The sequence below is a fragment of the Tasmannia lanceolata genome, unplaced genomic scaffold, assembly GCF_043159265.1.
Source record: "Tasmannia lanceolata isolate RefF3 unplaced genomic scaffold, GAP_Taslan_0.1 ptg000013l, whole genome shotgun sequence".
NCBI classification, from domain to species: Eukaryota; Viridiplantae; Streptophyta; class Magnoliopsida; order Canellales; family Winteraceae; genus Tasmannia; species Tasmannia lanceolata.
In genome coordinates, this window is record NW_027518690.1 from 7689712 (window position 1) to 7707493 (window position 17782).

Genomic DNA, 17782 nt, shown 5'->3' on the forward strand with positions numbered 1-17782 from the left:
GCAGGATAATGCTGAACGAACACTGTCCTTTGTTGTGCTAATTAATCTTTTACAACCACTAGATCCCTCGAGATGGACATCGCCTGCGTCAAGTGAGACCTATGCGGCTAGGAATCAGAAGTTCTCTGATCTAGTTGTCAAATGTCTTATCAAGCTGACCAAAGTAATTTTTTTTGCTTTGTATGCCTTCTGTCTTTTTTTTATTCTCTCTTGGTTTTATGTTTTTGTTCAGAAATGTTCAATCTATTTGTACGTTACCAGGTTCTACAGAGTACGATATTTGAAGTTGATCTTGATCGAATTCTTCAAAGCATTCATGTATATCTACAGGAGTTGGGGATGGAAGAAATCAGGAGACGGTATCTACTTATATAGCTTTTTTGTTGTGAACCTTTTTGTTAATAGTTTTCGTGAGCCACGGATTTTGATTCCAATTCTCTGTTATCTTATGCTCTATGACCAGAGCTGGAGCTGATGATAAACCATTGCGAATGGTTAAGACTGTTTTACATGAACTTGTTAAACTCCGTGGGACCGCAATAAAGGGCCACCTTTCCATGGTTCCTATAGACATGGAACCTCAGCCTATTATACTTGCCTACATTGACCTTAATCTTCAGGTACGGGGATTGTTGAGTCGAGGGATTGGCTCAAAAAACATTGTTAAAAAACCCTCATCCTTTGCAAATCTAACCATGGTGAACTAACTTATTGTTGTTTCTATCAGACTCTTGCAGCAGCTAGAATGTTGACCCCATCAGGCCCTGTTGGCCAAACGCATTGGGGAGATTCTGCTTCCAACAGTCCATCACCTGCAACACATTCTACAGATGCACAATTGAAGGTACTTATGTAACTTTCACTTTTGTTGCTGTCACATTTCATTCGTGGTTAGTTTCATCAGACATTCTGTACTACCAATTAATTCTATTCATAGTCACAGATATTTGTCTCGGGAAAGGATAGGAAAGGGTTTATCTTGGGATTTTTTTTTTGTTATTTACTTATCTTCGGGTTTATACCGGAGACAAACTTAGAAACTAAAATGCTTCAAATATACGAAAATGTAGACTTTAAGAACAAGATTAGGGCAGCAAATAATATCATGAATTTATTGGGATTTTTTTGTAATATTTTCACCATAAAAATAAAATATGAAGATGTCTCGGTGATTTTTCAGAATCTAAGAAACATTTTGGGATTTTGTCATTTTATCCAAAAATTGTTCGAAAGTATCGGAGATATTTGTGACTAATTCTAATTGTTTTTGATATGCAATTCGATTTCATGTTCATTAACCTCTGCTGCTGAAAAATGTTTTGTCTTGGCTTGATTTGACGACAGCAAGAGCTTGCTGCAATATTCAAGAAAATTGGTGACAAACAAACTTGTACCATCGGTTTATATGAGCTCTACCGTATCACTCAACTATACCCTAAGGTGAAACATTTGCTTACTTTTGCATCTTTTAATGCTATTTATTCCTTGTTAGTGCATGGAATCCTTTAGAAGTTTAGAACTGTCTCTGTCTCAGTCACAAATATTTGTTTCGGGAATTTCTCATGAAGGGTGTCTTTGGATATTTTAATATCTTTTGTTAATTTTGGATTTATATCGGAAAAACATATAAAAAAAATATTATATATATATATATATATATATATATATATATATATATATATATATATATATATATATACACACACATATATATGGGAAAACTGTTCGTGAGCTTGAGCTCATATAAGCTTATATTAGCTTGAGTGCCCAAACACATGGGTCCCGCATTTTTTGTGGTGATCCAAACCATTCAAATATATATATATATATATATATATATAGAGGAAAATGATTGTGAGCTTGAAGCTCATATAGCTTATATGAGCTTGAGGGCCCAAACACATGGGTCCCACATTTTTTGTGGTGATCCAAACCATTCATTTACAAGGCCCCATCATAGATAGGGTGTGTACCAAAAATCAGCTCAATTGGATCATCCTAACAACTCCAAAAGCGAAGGGCAAAAATGGGCAGATTTGTGGCAAACGGTGTCTGTCCCTTTTGCCCTCCACTTTTGGATGGGTTAGGATGATCCTATGGAGCTGATTTTTTGTACACACCCTATCTATGTAAGGGCCTTTCAAATGAATGTTTTGGATCATCCTAACATTGTGGGCTCACATGTGTTTGGGCCCTCAAGCTCATATAAGCTATATGAGCTTCAAGCTCACAATCATTTTCCTCATATATATATATATATATATATATATATATATATATATATATATATATATATATATATATATATTGAAACAAATTAGGACAACAAAAAATTGGGATATTTTGGAGATATTTTTGCGATAAAATTAAATGTGAAGATATCTTGGCGAAAAAATTTTGTGGTTTTTTTGTTTTATCAAAAAATTATGATATTTTCGAAAAAGTTGGAGATTTGTGACTATGGTCTCAGTTAAGGACTGTCTGTATGTTTGTTAATGTTTGTGTTGGGAGTTTTGATTCTCATTATCTGGTTATTCATGACTTCATTTTGAGGTTATTACAGGTTGATATATTTTCTCAGCTCCAGAATGCTAGTGAGGCATTCCGCACATACATAAGAGATGGGCTAGCACAGGTAAGCAGGAACTCTTTCTTATCATGTTTCCCCTCGAATATAAGTTAATAAATGTGCTTCTGAGCAATCAATCACTTCTTATTGGCGGTTACAGATGGAAAAAAATGCAGCAGCTGGGAGGACACCTTCAAGTCTGCCAATGTCAACCCCCCCGCCGTCCGCTTTATCTCATTCATCTCCCAAATTTGCACCACTTTCCCCTGTACTTACAAAATCAGTAAATGTGAAGCCTCAACTTACATACTCAAATTTGCCATCAACATATACTGAAGACCCTAACAATCATTCATATTTTAAACAGCATATGGGGGAGGATCGCAATGGCATATATTCATCTGGGGGTACCTTCTCTCTCCCTCTCTCTTCCTCTCTCTCTCCCTCTCTCTCTCTCTCTCATAATTACAAATACTTTTCTTGGGAGTTTCTCTGGAAGTGTGTATTTTGGGTTATTTTAATTTTTTTTTTGTTATTTTTGGGTTTGTATTGGAAAAAGCTGGGAAAATAAAATATTTAATTAATATAAAAAGGGATTTGCTAGGGACTTTCACAAAAAGGCATTTCGTGGTGTGCTGTTTCGTGAGAGAGCAGCCACTTCAGATGCACAAAACCTGCTGAAAAGTGAGTCTGTGTTGCTGCTCTCTCATGCAACAGCCAGCCACAAAATGCCATTCTGTGAAAGTCCCTATCAAAGCCTATATAAAAAAATATAAAATTTAAGAACAAGATATGAAGATATCTCGGTGTGTGTAAAATTTTGGGATTTTTAGTGTATAAAAAATTATAAAATATCGTGATATTTTCGGGAGGGAAATGATATCAGCACAACTGTGTTTTAATAATTGGACAAACCCATGTTTTTTCTTTTTTAATTGCCATGTGAGAGCTTTTTGGGAACTCTAATAACCTTTGACAGCTCTTTAAATACTAAAAGACAAGATGAGTTAGTGAAAATATCAAAACATGGTTGTGCTGATACCATTTTCTTTTCTAAAAAATCATGATATTTGTGACTATGATCTCTCCATATAGTTCTGACTGAAGTGGCAACAGCTACCGCAGTAACCCCTGGGACATTGGATGCCATCAGAGAACGCATGAAAAGCATTCAGGCTGCGGCAGCTTCTGGGAATGGAGGCAACACACATGGGTTGCAGGGTCAGTTTCCACATGGATTGGATCAAGGCGATGTGAGAATTCCAGTACAAACGGGTGTTCTTCCCATGGATGAAAAGGCATTATCAGGTCTCCAAGCTCGGATGGAGAGGCTTAAAAGTGGAGGCCTTGAACCCCTATAGATTGTAGAAGGGAGAGGAGGGGTTCTGCCACTCATCTTTTCAAATGCTATTCTTTTGAATTAAGAGAAAGCTGAGGGAATGTGGGTTGTGTTGTTGGAGGATGTATTGATATTATGAATTGTTTTGAACTCTTGCCACCAAATGCAAGCAGAGACACTAACCTGACATATAGATAATGGTGGTTTGATTGTTGGTTGCCACATTGGGCGTTCTCAGTACAAATATTTTTTTTTTGTCCCAGTGGAATTATTCTGTAATCGTATCCCACTTTATGAATGACCATGCTGAATACCACCCATAAGAAAGTGGGCTTGCTCTTAAAATAAGGAATGACTTCTCTAGGTTTTGCTTTGGGCCGCCTCATTGTGGAGGGAGATTCCCTCAATGTCATTCCATGGCAGGATGGTTGGTTCGTGGACATTTGCGGAGTTCTTCAATGATATCAAGGATTGGTTAGAAAGTTATTCTGTTCGTTCTATCATGTGAGGAGATCAGCTAATAGGAAGGCGAATTGCCTTGCTCGTTCATGAGTTAATAGAATGAGATTGATTTTTTTTTTTTTTTTAACTTTCTCCCGTCTTGATTTTTAGTGGTCTTTTTGTACTCTAGTTTTATTCGTGGTATTTTTCTTTATTTTCTTATGGCTCTGTTTCTTTCGACGTAAAAATGGATGTAAAATTTGTTATACGTTGTAAAAATGAACATAAAACAAATTTTACTTCCATTTTTACATCCAAAGAATCGGAGCCTACTGGAAACCTTTTACTCTAGAAAAATTCCTTAATTTTTTCTGTGCTAGACTATTTTTACACCTCAATGCATAGCAACTGTGGGTCTCATAATTCTTTTCGAAAAGAAAAAAATGGCACATCATTTCACAACTGAAGTTGTCATAAGGTGAGGCCCATCAATTTACACCTCATGTTTTGATATGGTAGGGTACGCCATCCGTCCATCTCTACCCATACGGATACTGGGGCCCACCACATGTTTTGATAGGGTGTCCCCGCCATTTTCACTCAAAATCATGCAGTATTTGTTGTCCACCATTTAAACCTATGGTTTGATGGAGTGGTCATACAATCTCCATCATGCACATGCATAGGAAGATGAAACTTATCATATTCTCAAAAGGCTTGGTGGGGGCCCAATTACAGACTTAACATCACATTGGAGGTGTGATGCAAATGAGAGAGAGAGAGAGAGAGAGAGAGAGAGAGAGATTCCCATTGAAGTTTTGATGCAAGTGAATCCAAACCCCTTACATCAGTTAGATTTCTAATCCTTTGAAAACATAGACACCCACAAAAAAAGAAAAAAGAAAGAAACTACATATGCCTACTCTTTACACCTGTTCACCCACTCCTAATCAAATCAATTTCTATCAAAACAGAAATGAGAAACAATCCATCAATTTATGTGCCTAAAACATACCAACTTAGAGTGAGTGATCTGATTTTTCACTATCAAATGAAAATGACAGCCCTACGACCTCGTCAGATAGTGACAAATCGAACACTACATCTCATAAATATCATTGATGCATGTACATATAAAGAGAGATTAGGTGGTGCACTTCATACAAGAAATAACTAAATTTCCTCTTGAATGAATGTGAAATTATTCTACTCTCAATTAGAGGGAAAGCTAAGAATGAGAGACCATCCCCTATTTGGAGCCTCTCAACTTTATTATCCTCTTAACAAACAAGTGACATGTATACAAGTAGGAATTGAAGATAAGCTTGACCTAACGCTCACTTTATCTAAAAAGTAGATGCCTTTTTTCCAAATTCACTTGCATTACATTATCTTTTAGTGGCAATTCATGACTGAAGTTTTCAGATTGAAGAAGATAAGGAATAATAATGATGATTAAAATATGTTTCATCATCTCTTTACTCATCACAATGGGCTGCAAACTATTGAATTGACAAGTAATGGGTCAAAATGTGGGCCCCAAAACAGATGGGCCGTTGCATCATATGATTTTACCCACCCTTTTTCTTGTTGAATGTGGAATTGAAAGCAAGGTATTCAATTTAATTTCGGTCAATTCCGAAATCGAAATCGATATTACCTGAAGCGTTACTTTATTTCGGTCGAAATTTCAAAAAATCTAGAATTTATTCATTATTTATTATTTTCCGGAAATTTCAGCCGAAATTTTGTACGATATTAAAATAACACTTTATTTGATTTCATTAGATTTCATCCCAAATTTCGGCTTGGGTGAGGACCGAAACGCATTCCGAAACCGAAATTTAAAACCCTGATTGGAAGTGCCAACCTCTTTTTTTTTTTTTTTTTTTTCAGAGAATTCATTTGCAGCGATGTTTTAAAGATCAAATTAATAAAATTCACGAAATAATTAATATGAAAAATGTTGATTGTTATTTATTTTTTACATTTTTTAGGCTTAAAGATGCTAAATTCCTAAGTAAATAATTTTAGTTAATATAATGATTAGGGGTGCAACTCAAGGTAGATTTTTGGGAATTCAAGTTGAGCTTTTTGGGAATTCCTGCAAAAAAATATAAGCGGTTGATGTTAGTAAAAGCGGGTAAAGGTTCTCAAATTTTCCACATCGTGGGTCCCGCGCTTTTCCGATGACACGTGTCGCTCGTATGCGTTATGATTATGACGTGGCGTATGAGCTTCCACGTCAGCAAAACAAGCAAGTAGTGTACAGTAGCCTAGCATCCTACGTGTCACACGCGCTGACGTGCGTCTAAGGGTGGGGCCTTTCACATCCAACGTGTTGACCGCCCACTCCGCCCCCTGTCCGTTGTAAAACAGGGGGCGCATTTATTATCACTGATTTACACATTTAGTAAAAGAGCTATGCTAAACACAAGGGCGACGTTGCAAAAGAGAACAGGGCGCCCCCATTGGCTGTCGGTCACCAAAGTACATTTATAATGTTTGCAAGCCTGAGAGTATTAAATGCACATTGGTGACCAACAGCCAATGAGGTGCCCTTCAACCCTTTTTTTGCAAGGGTGCCCATGAGTTTAGCATTCCTTTTTTGAAAGGGCGCCCCGAGTGTAGCAATCCTCTAAAATTAAATACAATTAGCTGCATTTTTACTAAGAGGAATGCTAAACTCAGGGCGCCTTGCATAAAAGGGTTGAAGGACACCCCAATTGGCTGCACGTCACCAGTGTCTTTTAACTTTACAGCAATTTATAGCACTTTGGTGATGTACAGTCGATGGGGGCGCCCTTTCAGCTGATTTCTGCAAGAGCTCCCTTCAGTTTAGCATTCCTTTTATTTTTATTGATAAATTTAGGGATGATAGACTGAAGTGCGCCTATTGGTCATTCTCACTTCTCAGGAGAGTGCCTTTATTGTTCCTTTAATTTTATATGTGTCTGTGCCATTTTCATAATTATCTATGCCCTTATAAAGAGAAAAGTACGGAATGGGTGTGTTACTTACCGAGAAATACGGATTTCGTGTACCAATTAAAGTAAGTATGAAACTCTGGGTGATTCATAAAAAAGGGTGGAAAAAAGACCCTAATATCATTCTGACATGATCACAATCCCACGTCAATCATTATCTTTAAAGTTAGATCTGAATATTTTATTATCTCTCACGTCTATTTGTAACCACATTTTTTTATATTTTAGTATTATCTTTGAAAGAAATCAGGGTAGCATTTAATCTTTTTGACCATAGCTGCCATTATTTGGCTCGTTTGAACATGTGTTTGACCAAAAAAAGCCTTGGGTTCGTTTTAATACTTGTCTCCAATAAGCAGAGACCGTTGGATCCTTGACAAGTGGAAATATTTTTATGTACTTCAGATATTCCGGCAGCGTACTCGATATGTTTGAAACACATGTTTGAACCCAGAAAATTCGACAACGTTTTCGACATTCCAGCGGCGCACTCTAGAATCCGGTGGCACACTCGATACGTTTGGAACACATGTTTGAACTTAGAAATTCGGTAGCGTACTTGATATTCCGGCGGCGTTATCGAGATTACGCGACGTACTCTAGAATCTGGAGGTGTATTCGAGATTTCAGCTGCGTACGTTTGGAACACATGTTTGACCTAGAAAATCCGGCGGCGTACTTGGTATTCCGGCGGCGTTCTCGAGATTCCAGCGGTGTACTCGAGAATACGACTGCGTATTCGATTGGTGCATAGGGGCCTTGCATAACTTTGCCAATCTGCCTTGGTGGGTCTACATTGGGAGTCCGAGGCCCACACCGATCAAGGTGTTGAACCGTTGGAAAGCTCAAATCACATGAGGGGATGCTGCTGCATCTGAGGGGCCACGGCTGCACCTAAACGAATGCTCCATCCATGCTTTAAGGGTAATCCCTCCACTTAAGCTCTAGTTAGTTAACTTTAGGGACTAATTAGACTTCAATTAGGATAACTAGGATCCAAGAGCCTTGGCCCACTAATAGATTGGTGCATAGGGGCCTTGGGACTTGGGTCCATCAGTGACTTGGATGACGAGTAGAAGAATTAGTATATAGAGAGATAAATAAATCTTAGATCTTAGATTAATTAGACCAATTAGAGGCTAATTAAAGAGGGGTTCACTAGGTAGGCCAGCCACTGACACAATTCACAGCCCATCTCCTCTGCGAGAGCACATTACCAAATCTTCATTTGACTAGCATGGTAACATACAATCCCATCCACTCTGTCCTAGACCCGCACAATTTACATCGGGTTGAACTTTTCTCTAATCCCAAAGAGCCTCCGTTCACTTCAACATGTACTTGTTCATTTATTAAATAAACCGCTGCTTTGCAAAATCATTTTTCAAAGTAAGCATATCTAATTTTATATATTTAGAATTTTTTTGCAAAATGACCGATAAAACCGATAAAAATGTCTGTGGCCGATAAAGAGAAACAAATGCATATTACAGCCCAGTTATAGTGTAAATATCATGGGATCTTCCTCAACCACATATGCTATTCTGTATCAATCCAACTGTTTTCCCAACAATGTATCAGTAGGTCGAATCGATCACAACTGTACCATGCAAAGGTAGCGAGCTTCAGACCTCAACGAAGGTATTTTGGGGAGGGGTTGTTGCATGTGTGAGCAGCCACATCTAGCATATATATTTTGGTCAGCCAGACTAGATAAATTATCTTGTCCGTCGACCAGAAATAGAGTGGAGCCACGTTGTTTGGGTCATGCAAACCATTCATCTGATTGGCCCTGGCATAAATAGGGTGTCCCAAAAAATTATCTCCATAGGATAATCCTAACCCTTCGATTTGTGGAGGTTTTAAACGGATAATCCTAAACCCGTCCATTTTAACCTCCACAAATCGAAGGGTTAGGATGATCCTATGGAGATGATTTTTTGGGCACACCCTATCTATATATGTCAGGGCCCATTAGATGAATGATTTGGATCACCCAAACACTGTGTGCAACCCGGATGTGTGTGTGTGTGTGTGTGAGAGAGAGAGAGAGAGAGAGAGAGAGAGAGAGAGAGAGAGAGAGATTTTATTTTACTGCATTTTGTGATCAGCACATGATATGGAGCAGGTTTTCACTCTTTACTAGGGTAATTTAGGCCCTAATCCTTCTTTGAGAGTAATTTTCAAGCTAGGGCCAGTCATGGACATAAGAGACAACATTGAGGTTAATTTTAGTTGAGCCTTTCCTTATTAACAGGTCAGGTTTGGATTGAAATCAATTCATTTTAAGCAGAAGCGCTTACGCAACACCATAAAATTAGATCAAGTTTGAATTGAAATCTATTCATTTCTAGCAAATTCTTAACCTGACCCGACCCAAACTGCACCCTAATTGAGATCAATGGTTTCATTCTAGCCTTACCCTTTTGATACACAATCGATGGTTATCATCGCTTATTGGAAGGTCAATATCAAAACCATTATGTCAATTTCAAGAGCGTTACGTCCCAACTACTAGAACATTACCCTCCCCCACATAGCACAGTTTTAGACTTTTAGATACATAAACCCATTCCATATATAGTATTTTTTAAAACCATATATGTTATAAGAGATCAATTAGTTTATTCATCCTATAATCTGTGTTAATTAAGAAAACCCATGATTAAGGGCCTCTTCTTTCTCATTCTAGAATGTATGATCAAATGTGTCAAGGTGTAGTGGTTGAAGACAAGAGAACTTCCCTTTAGGTAAGAAGAAGAAAAAGAAGAAAGAACTAGACATGCAATAATACAAAAGACTAATGAGAATAAGAGGTTGAGCAATCAACAACACATCATATCATTTATTCTCAGGAACGGATTAAGTCCCCACCACATCAACAGACTCATAGAAATAATTGGAAAACAGCAAAGAAAATCAAGTGAGACCTCTGAAGTGAATCTTCTGCTGATTTATCAAGGACCCACATCTTACTATAAAAAGATTCAAATACAAATTCATGACTTAGCTGTGAGCAAGTGATGTATGGATTAAAATCAACATTGTTGAATAGTAATGGAAATTATTCATCAAAAGTGGGGTCCCACTGAGGTCAGTAAAGCATCAAATGAATCTAAAAATCATAGAGTTTTGTATAGAATGACAATCCTAGATACATGATATTAAAAACCCAAGAAAATGCAAGAGGGGAAATTTAATTTGTTATGATACATGAAGAATATACTCTTCTTTTTCTATCATGTTATTAAGGTTCTTAAAATTTATACAAACCAACAAATTATAAATTATGCACAATAATAGTAACTGAAGCTGCTTTTTTTTTTTCAGTAGTTCCAAATACAATCAAGGTCTACAGGCCCAATGGACGCCGATGGATCCTCTTGATCTTCAAAAGAGCTCCTCCCCTTCTCATGATGTGATAAACCTGAGGAGTTTTCAGTACTCACACCTGTTTCTTGTGAAATGCTAACCATCTCCCTCTCTGTTTTGCATCTCTGTTTCATATTAGACCCATGGCTTTCAAGTAAAGTCCTCAAGATTGCCTGGTCTTGCATCAAAACAGAACTTGGGTATTGCATAGTCCCTAGAGATTGAGCTCCTTGAGTGGTGTAAAATGATGGTTGAAGAGAGAAAAGCAATGAATTGGGTGAGATATCAGGAGGGTTAGATGTTGAAGGTAATAGTGGAGATTTAAAGGAATTAATAATCTCTTTTTGGCTTTTTTGGCCCTCAATCATATTGGAGAAGCAGGTCACGTGGGCCGTCTCGGATTCATCGGTTTTGATCTTGTTTATATAAGAAGAATCTGTCAATGGAGGCAAAATTGTAGAACCCAATTCATCTCCTAAAGAGCTCATTCTAACCAGCCCTGAAAAATAAGTTCTCTTCCCACTTGAACTCTTTTGAAACACCCTACATATCACCCATTCATTCTAACACAAAGAAAAATTGAAACCCATTAATGAAAATGAAAAATAAAAGCTATAGAGAGCAGAAATGGGAAAAAGAAAAATAGGGATATTTTACCTTTGATGTCTTGGGGAGATTGTATGAAGAAAATTTCCCCTCTAATCTATACTCATGCATAACCCAATTGGTTTTTTCTCCTTTAGGAGCCCTCCCTTTGTAAAAAACAAGTGTTTTCTTCATCCCAACCAATGTCTTTCCTCTGTAGATCTCCTTATCTTTTCCTGTTGCTTTCCAATAGCCAGCCTCAGTAGCCCTATTTGTTCTCAAACCAGTTGGGTATTTCCTATCTCTTACACAGAAAAAATACCACTCTTTTTCTCCCATTTTTGCTCTCCCTTCATAACCATAGAAAACAGAACATAAGAAAATGAAATGAAAAGAAAAAAACACTAATTAGGACTAGAATTCAATTAAACCTTAACCAATACATGGGCAAATAAATTTTAATAGAGAGAAAAATAAGCTATGGAAGGCTTACATGGCAAATCCCAAGGCTCACACTTATTCAAATCCACTTCTCCTATTGCTCTTGCATTGAAGCTGATATCAATAACCTTTTTTGAAAGATAGTGAGTGATAAGCTCTTCATCAGTTGGATGAAATCGAAAGCCCGGAGGCAATTCGATACGATCTTCTCTTTCGGTAGGAACAGAACCATAATCCATAGCTTGAAATACCATATTTCTGAAATCAAAAGTGAAAACTGTCTAAAATTCAAATAGGTTTTGATCAATGAGAGGCCTAATTTTCACTATTCCACAAAAAACAACCAAAAGAACTACTATTATGACAAATTAGCTGTATTTTTTATTGCTTAGGGAGAGCAACAGAGAAGTAGCCAAAAAAAAAAAAAATCCTGAAAATTCCTCCAAATTTGAATTGGGTTTGATACAAAAGGTCTAATTTTCACTATTCCACAGAGAACAACCAAAAGAACCACTATTATAACCAATTAGCTTTATTTTTTTTATTGTTCTAGGCATAGCAACAGAAAAACAGCAAAACCAAGTAGCCTTGTTTTATCAAACTAGGCCCTAAAGTTCTTCTAAAAATTGAATTGGGTTTGAAAAAAAAGTTCTAATTTTCACTACTGGGGGTCACCCCACAAAGGAAACAATATAGAAAAGACAGAGAAATCCTTTTTTTTTTTTCATAAATCTAACCTGAAAATTCTATCTAAAATTCATTAAAAGTGTAACCAATGAACTCTAAAAATTGAATTGGGTTTGAAACAAAAGTTCTAATTTTCACTACTGGGGTCACCCCACAGAGAAAAAAAACATAGAGAAAACTGAAAAATCTTTTCTCTCTTAAATCCAACCTGAAAATTCTATCTAAAATTCAATAAAAGTGTAACCACTGAACTCTAATAATCATCACCCACTAGAACAGAAAAGGCAAAATAGCCTCCCTTCTAAAACCAACCTGAAAATTCTGTATGAAATTCAAATGGGTTCTACCTAAAGGCTCTAGTTTTCATCTGTCAAGCTATCCCAACAGAGAAAAAGAAAAGAAGGTAACCAATTATACAAAGTACAGGCTAATGGATATATGATGGAAGTTGAAGAGACGTGAAAAGGTAGTAGACTATGTGAACTTAAAAGGTTGCTAAGAAAAAAATTGTTCCAAGGAGCTGAACCCTCCTAAATACTGACTTTTGGATGGATAGAAACGTAGAATTTAAGGCAGCTACGTAGGCAGTTTAAGCTCTTTTCAACTTTTCTGTTTTTTTTTTCCTTCTGTTTTTAGGCTAATGATAATGGCACTACGATGTTTTTATAATTGCACTAACTCATCTTGTAGTTTATTAATTAAACAGCTGTCAAATGTTTATTACAGTTTCCAAAAAGTTGTCAGAAACCAATTAAAAAAGGAAAAAGACAAGCTGAGTTTGTGCAATTATTAAAACATGGCAGTGCCAATATCAGTAAATCATATTTGTGGGAGATAAATTGGTAACTTATATGAGTTTTTTATTTGTTTAGATTAAAAATTATGGTTAATGATTTTTTAAAAATTTGAAAAACCTCTGTAAATGGATTTCCCAAAATTCCCATGGAATAATTGTCATTAGACCTCTCACACCACCCCTTCATTTAGATATGCTATGACATCCAATGAAATATAATAAGTTACAAAAAAAATAAAAATACAACACATAAAAACAATATTTCTGTTATACTTGGAAACAAAAGACAACCCACAACAAACTTTCTTGTCAAAACAGAAAAGATCTCAACTTAACACCAATTTTTCAAATATTAGGAAAATGGGTGTTAACTTTAGGACAACGGGAATGATATATTGGCCCCCTTATTTTACTCGGGACAGCCCTTTAATGTAAAAGAGAAGTCATAAATACATTACCGGAGGCTGTCCCAAGTAAAATAAGGGGTGAATATATCACTTCCCATAGGTAGGGGTGGCAAAATTGGCCGAACCGAACCAGAACCGAGCCGAAACGGAACCGAAAATCTGGTTTTCGGCGATTCAAATTTTGGTTCGGTTCAGTTTGGGGTCAAACCGAACCGAAACCGAACCATTGCCACCCCTACCCATATGATGATATTGTCAGTAGGGGTGCAACTTGGGTTGGGTCCTGTTGAGTTTTTGCTAAAAAAATCAATTGGAATCAACCCGAACCCAAGCTGATTTTAAGGTAAAACATCAACCTGAATTCCTAAAAATCAAACTGAGTTGCAAACCTAATTTATCAGTAGAAAAAAAAAAACCCAATTGCCTATTATTATATATTTTCTTTTTATATAATAAGTTCAGGAATTACCCGATTATATATACAAGCGGGCCACCCGTTTGTAGTGTAAAAGCGTAGTCATAGATAGACTAAAGGGGCTGGCTCAGTGAAGAAAAGGGGGAGAATAATTTATCAATTCCCATTTTCTTTTTCTAAAAAAATATTGCATAAACACTCAATCACCTTATCTTCGTGCCATCGCTGGATCCCCAATGCGACATGTGTACTCATGTATTTATTTAAAACACTTTTCTATTTTTGGTAGAATGAATTATCTACACACCCCTCCCATCTTGACTCTGCCACTCCTTTCCTTTTTATTAACATTTTTTATTATCTAATAACAGGTTGTTGGAAATTTTACTAGGCAATGAGATAAGAGAAAAATAAAGGGAAAACTACTAAAAAAACCCTAAATAAAAACTTATCTACACAAATCACCCCAAAAATTTCTTAATTACCAATCGGGCCATAAATAGCTTTTAATTTTGCCTTCTACCCATTTTACCCTTATATCACTCCTATAAATCCCTAAAATCTCCCCATCCACACACACACTCTCTCTCTCTCTCTCTCTGAGAAATTATATGGGATGGCCGTGCATGCCCACCCAAAAAAATACAATGGGCCCACATTATTTTGGTGATCCAAGCCATTCATATGTTGGTCCTTGACGTGGATAGGATGTGTCCAGAATATCTCCTCCGTAGGATGATGCTAACCTCCGATCCCCACAGGTTTTTGGGCTCCACGTACATGCGGGGCTAAAATGGCTAAAATTACTCAATTAAGAGAGCCAAAGAGAGTTCAAACGATACATATTGATGAGAGAGAGAGAGAGAGAGAGAGATTTTAGGGATCTGTAATGTAACATAAGAAAGGGTAAAATGGGTAATAGGCAAAATTAAAAGCTATTTATGGGAATGTAAATAAGTAATTTTTGGGGCGATTCTTGTAGATATGTTTTTATCCGGGGTTTCTAGTAGTTTTCCCAAAAATAAATAAAAGAGTGCGAATATCAAAATAAGACCTAGGATATCATCTCCCAATTGGAAAAAGGGATTTGCCGGGGACATCGCAGAAGGCATTTCATGGGTCGGCTGTTGCATGAGAGAGCAGCCACCTCAGATGAATCAAAAGAATAAGACAAAAAATGCAATTTCTCCTACTCCTACATTTAAGTTACATTGGTAATAAAAAAATTTATTTTATTTTTACCTCAATAATTGTAGGTTAACCCTTTTCACCTTTTTAAGCAAGAAGAAAGTTAGAATTCCCCATGTATAGCTTTCCCTAAGAGGTATTCTAAACTGAAGGGCACCCTTGCAGAAATGAGATGAAAGGGCGCCCATTGGCTTCATGGGACGGTTCAAAGCATATTAAATGAATAACCTTTCTTGCAGCCAATGGGGTGCCCTTTCACCCCTTTTCTGCAAGGGCGCCCCTCACTTTAGAATTCCTCCTATCCCTAATTATCAAGTAGAGCTAACTTGGTCAATAGAAGCAAAAAAAAAAGAGATAAAACTACCCTTTTGACTTTTATACGACTATGTTGATAAGAAAATTTACATTGAAAGGGTTTTTACACTGATTGGAAATTTAATTCGATTGTTTTTTATGCCCATAATATATCTAGCCCGTAAGGATATCACTCCCGGTTGAAAATATCTGTTGGGCAAACCCAATCCGATTTTTATATAGCATACAAGTAAATAGAAAAGTAGAAATAAGCACAAGCCACAAAATGCACGCCGAGATTTTACATGGTTCGGCCAAGACGCATACATCCTCAAACAAGAATATGATCATTCACGGTGAGAACAATATGCGAGGATCACAATGGACTAACCCGAACCCACAATCTCGCAACCCTTTTCTTGTCCTCTCAACCAAGACCCTACCCGAGAGAGAACCCACCCCGAAAGAAACACGAGAAAAATACCTAGAGATCTCCTTCTCTCTCCCTTTCTCTCCTTTTCTCCCTCTCTTTCTCCCTCTCATTTTCACTTAAGCCCCAAGCCCTAGCCGCCACTCACTATCCTATGGTCGTTTCAAAGCCTTTATACCTAGGTTTTCTAAAAACCAAAAAATACTTCGTTCTTTCTACTCTGCCTTCCCACCACAACAACCGATGATCCTATCCAAAATAGGAACGTGATGGTGGCAAATGTGGCAACTTTCCCAATAATCTCCACCTTGGCTTGTTTCCTAGTCACTTGAAGATTTTTTTCATTGATGCCACTATCGGTCTGTTGCCACCACAAACCACAATTGGCCTTCTAAAGTATCAGCTACATACCATCAAATCACCATTGTTCTGACTCCTCCTAACTCGTTCAATACGGCCAATGCGCATGTGAAGCTGCCAAACCATTGAGTTATCATGTCAACCCTAGAGAGGGATCTTGATCCATCCTCCTCATCACAGGTACCATTACCTTCTCATCATCTTCTGCAACCTGGAAACCTATCTTTGCACCAGCTGCAAAAGAGGGCCTACGTGTGAACGCATTACCATTCCATTTCCAACTAGCCATCGAGATCTTAGGAACACTAGTCACCGTGTCCCTGACCAAACGATATAATCGACCACACTTTTCTCCTTTCATTGAAACCATACATCCACATGTGATTTCCATGGCTCCTCCTGTAGCTGAATACCTAAACCCTTGAAATCCAATCAGGCAAGTGGTACTAGATTATTTTGCATCTTTGGGACATACGCCACCCCACCCAAAGTATGAATCACTTCATCGAGCATCTTGATCTTCATCGTTTCAACTCCCGTGACGTCACAACTAGACCCTTCACACAAGGACACTACACATGTCCTTGTCTCCTGGAACTTATCAAAACATGAACAGAACATCCTAAGTCAAGAATGCACTCATCATGAGGAGAAGTATGATTACCTATGTTGACTATGCGAATATATCCAACCTCTTCACTCTGCACATCTGTTACGGCCACTACTGTATTTTTATCACCAATGTCCAATTGGTCAACTCGCTTTGGACAATCCTTATTGATGTTACAGTATTCCTTGAAACGGTAACATTGTACACCCTTTCTGCTTACCCTGGATTCTGACCTGCCTTTTCCTGATCCCTTATCATACAACATTCCCCTTTGATTTTCCCCACGAACAACCAATACATGCTCTTAACCAACATCTTGATTAGGCCTCCTCCTAGTTTCATTTGATAAGAGCGTCGTTGTGACTTCTTCCATCTTCACATTATCCTTACTTAATAGTAATGTAGTCACCATATTTTTGTACGAATCAGGAAGCAAATTAAAAAGCAAAAGGTTCATGTCTTCTTCCTCCATCCTTTCTGAAATGCAAGTAGGCAACCCAAGGGGGGAGGTGAATTGGCTAATTAAAACTTTTGGCTTAATTAGATGTGGTATTAAAAATTAATTCATCAATTAAGCACTAATTAATCCAACCTTTGTTAATTAAGCAAGACAATGAAATTAGGGTTTAGACTAGGGGTGCAAGTTTGGCCCTGTCAGCCCTGACCTGCCCTGAGCCCGAACAGGGTCAGGGCTGGATTTTCCAACCCTGAGGGCGGGTCAGGGTTCATTTTTTAGACCCTGACTCAGGTCGGGCCGGGTTCTGGGTTAATGCCTCGGGTAACCTGACCCGGCTCGACCCTAAGTTTTCTATTATAGAATCGAACCATCTGTGCATGTTTCTTTTGCTAATGTTTTCTATT

The 17782-nt window shown here is 37.5% G+C and overlaps 2 protein-coding genes across 10 annotated transcripts in view; one reads left to right on the forward strand and one right to left on the reverse strand.

Moving 5' to 3' along the window:
- The window catches only part of LOC143889660 (protein MOR1-like), a 50680-nt gene extending 46409 nt beyond the window's left edge, over nt 1-4271 (forward strand). For 4 of the 8 annotated variants that reach the window (XM_077393941.1, XM_077393945.1, XM_077393944.1 and 1 more), the window contains exons 47-54: nt 5-163; nt 262-359; nt 464-620; nt 728-844; nt 1345-1440; nt 2564-2635; nt 2730-2976; nt 3686-4271. In XM_077393941.1, the coding sequence (XP_077250056.1) occupies nt 5-163; nt 262-359; nt 464-620; nt 728-844; nt 1345-1440; nt 2564-2635; nt 2730-2976; nt 3686-3930 (1191 nt within the window). In that variant the 3' untranslated portion in view covers nt 3931-4271. The remainder of the gene's footprint in view (nt 1-4; nt 164-261; nt 360-463; nt 621-727; nt 845-1344; nt 1441-2563; nt 2636-2729; nt 2977-3685) is intronic. The other 4 variants (XM_077393942.1, XM_077393946.1, XM_077393948.1 and 1 more) reach the window with 3 other exon arrangements.
- Nucleotides 4272-10437: 6166 nt separating this feature from the next.
- On the reverse strand, nt 10438-12941 carry LOC143889661 (NAC domain-containing protein 100-like). Of its 2 annotated transcripts, none has more exons than XM_077393950.1 (4): nt 12734-12941; nt 11787-12011; nt 11366-11643; nt 10438-11271 (listed from the first exon to the last, which is right to left on the reverse strand). In XM_077393950.1, exons 2-4 carry the CDS (start codon nt 11986-11988, stop codon nt 10663-10665), a joined length of 1089 nt encoding a protein of 362 aa, XP_077250065.1. In that variant the 5' UTR covers nt 11989-12011; nt 12734-12941; the 3' UTR covers nt 10438-10662. The 2 variants fall into 2 exon arrangements, with proteins under 2 accessions (XP_077250065.1, XP_077250064.1); XM_077393949.1 differs by having other exon boundaries at nt 11787-11992; nt 12734-12940.
- Nucleotides 12942-17782: the final 4841 nt, after the last annotated feature.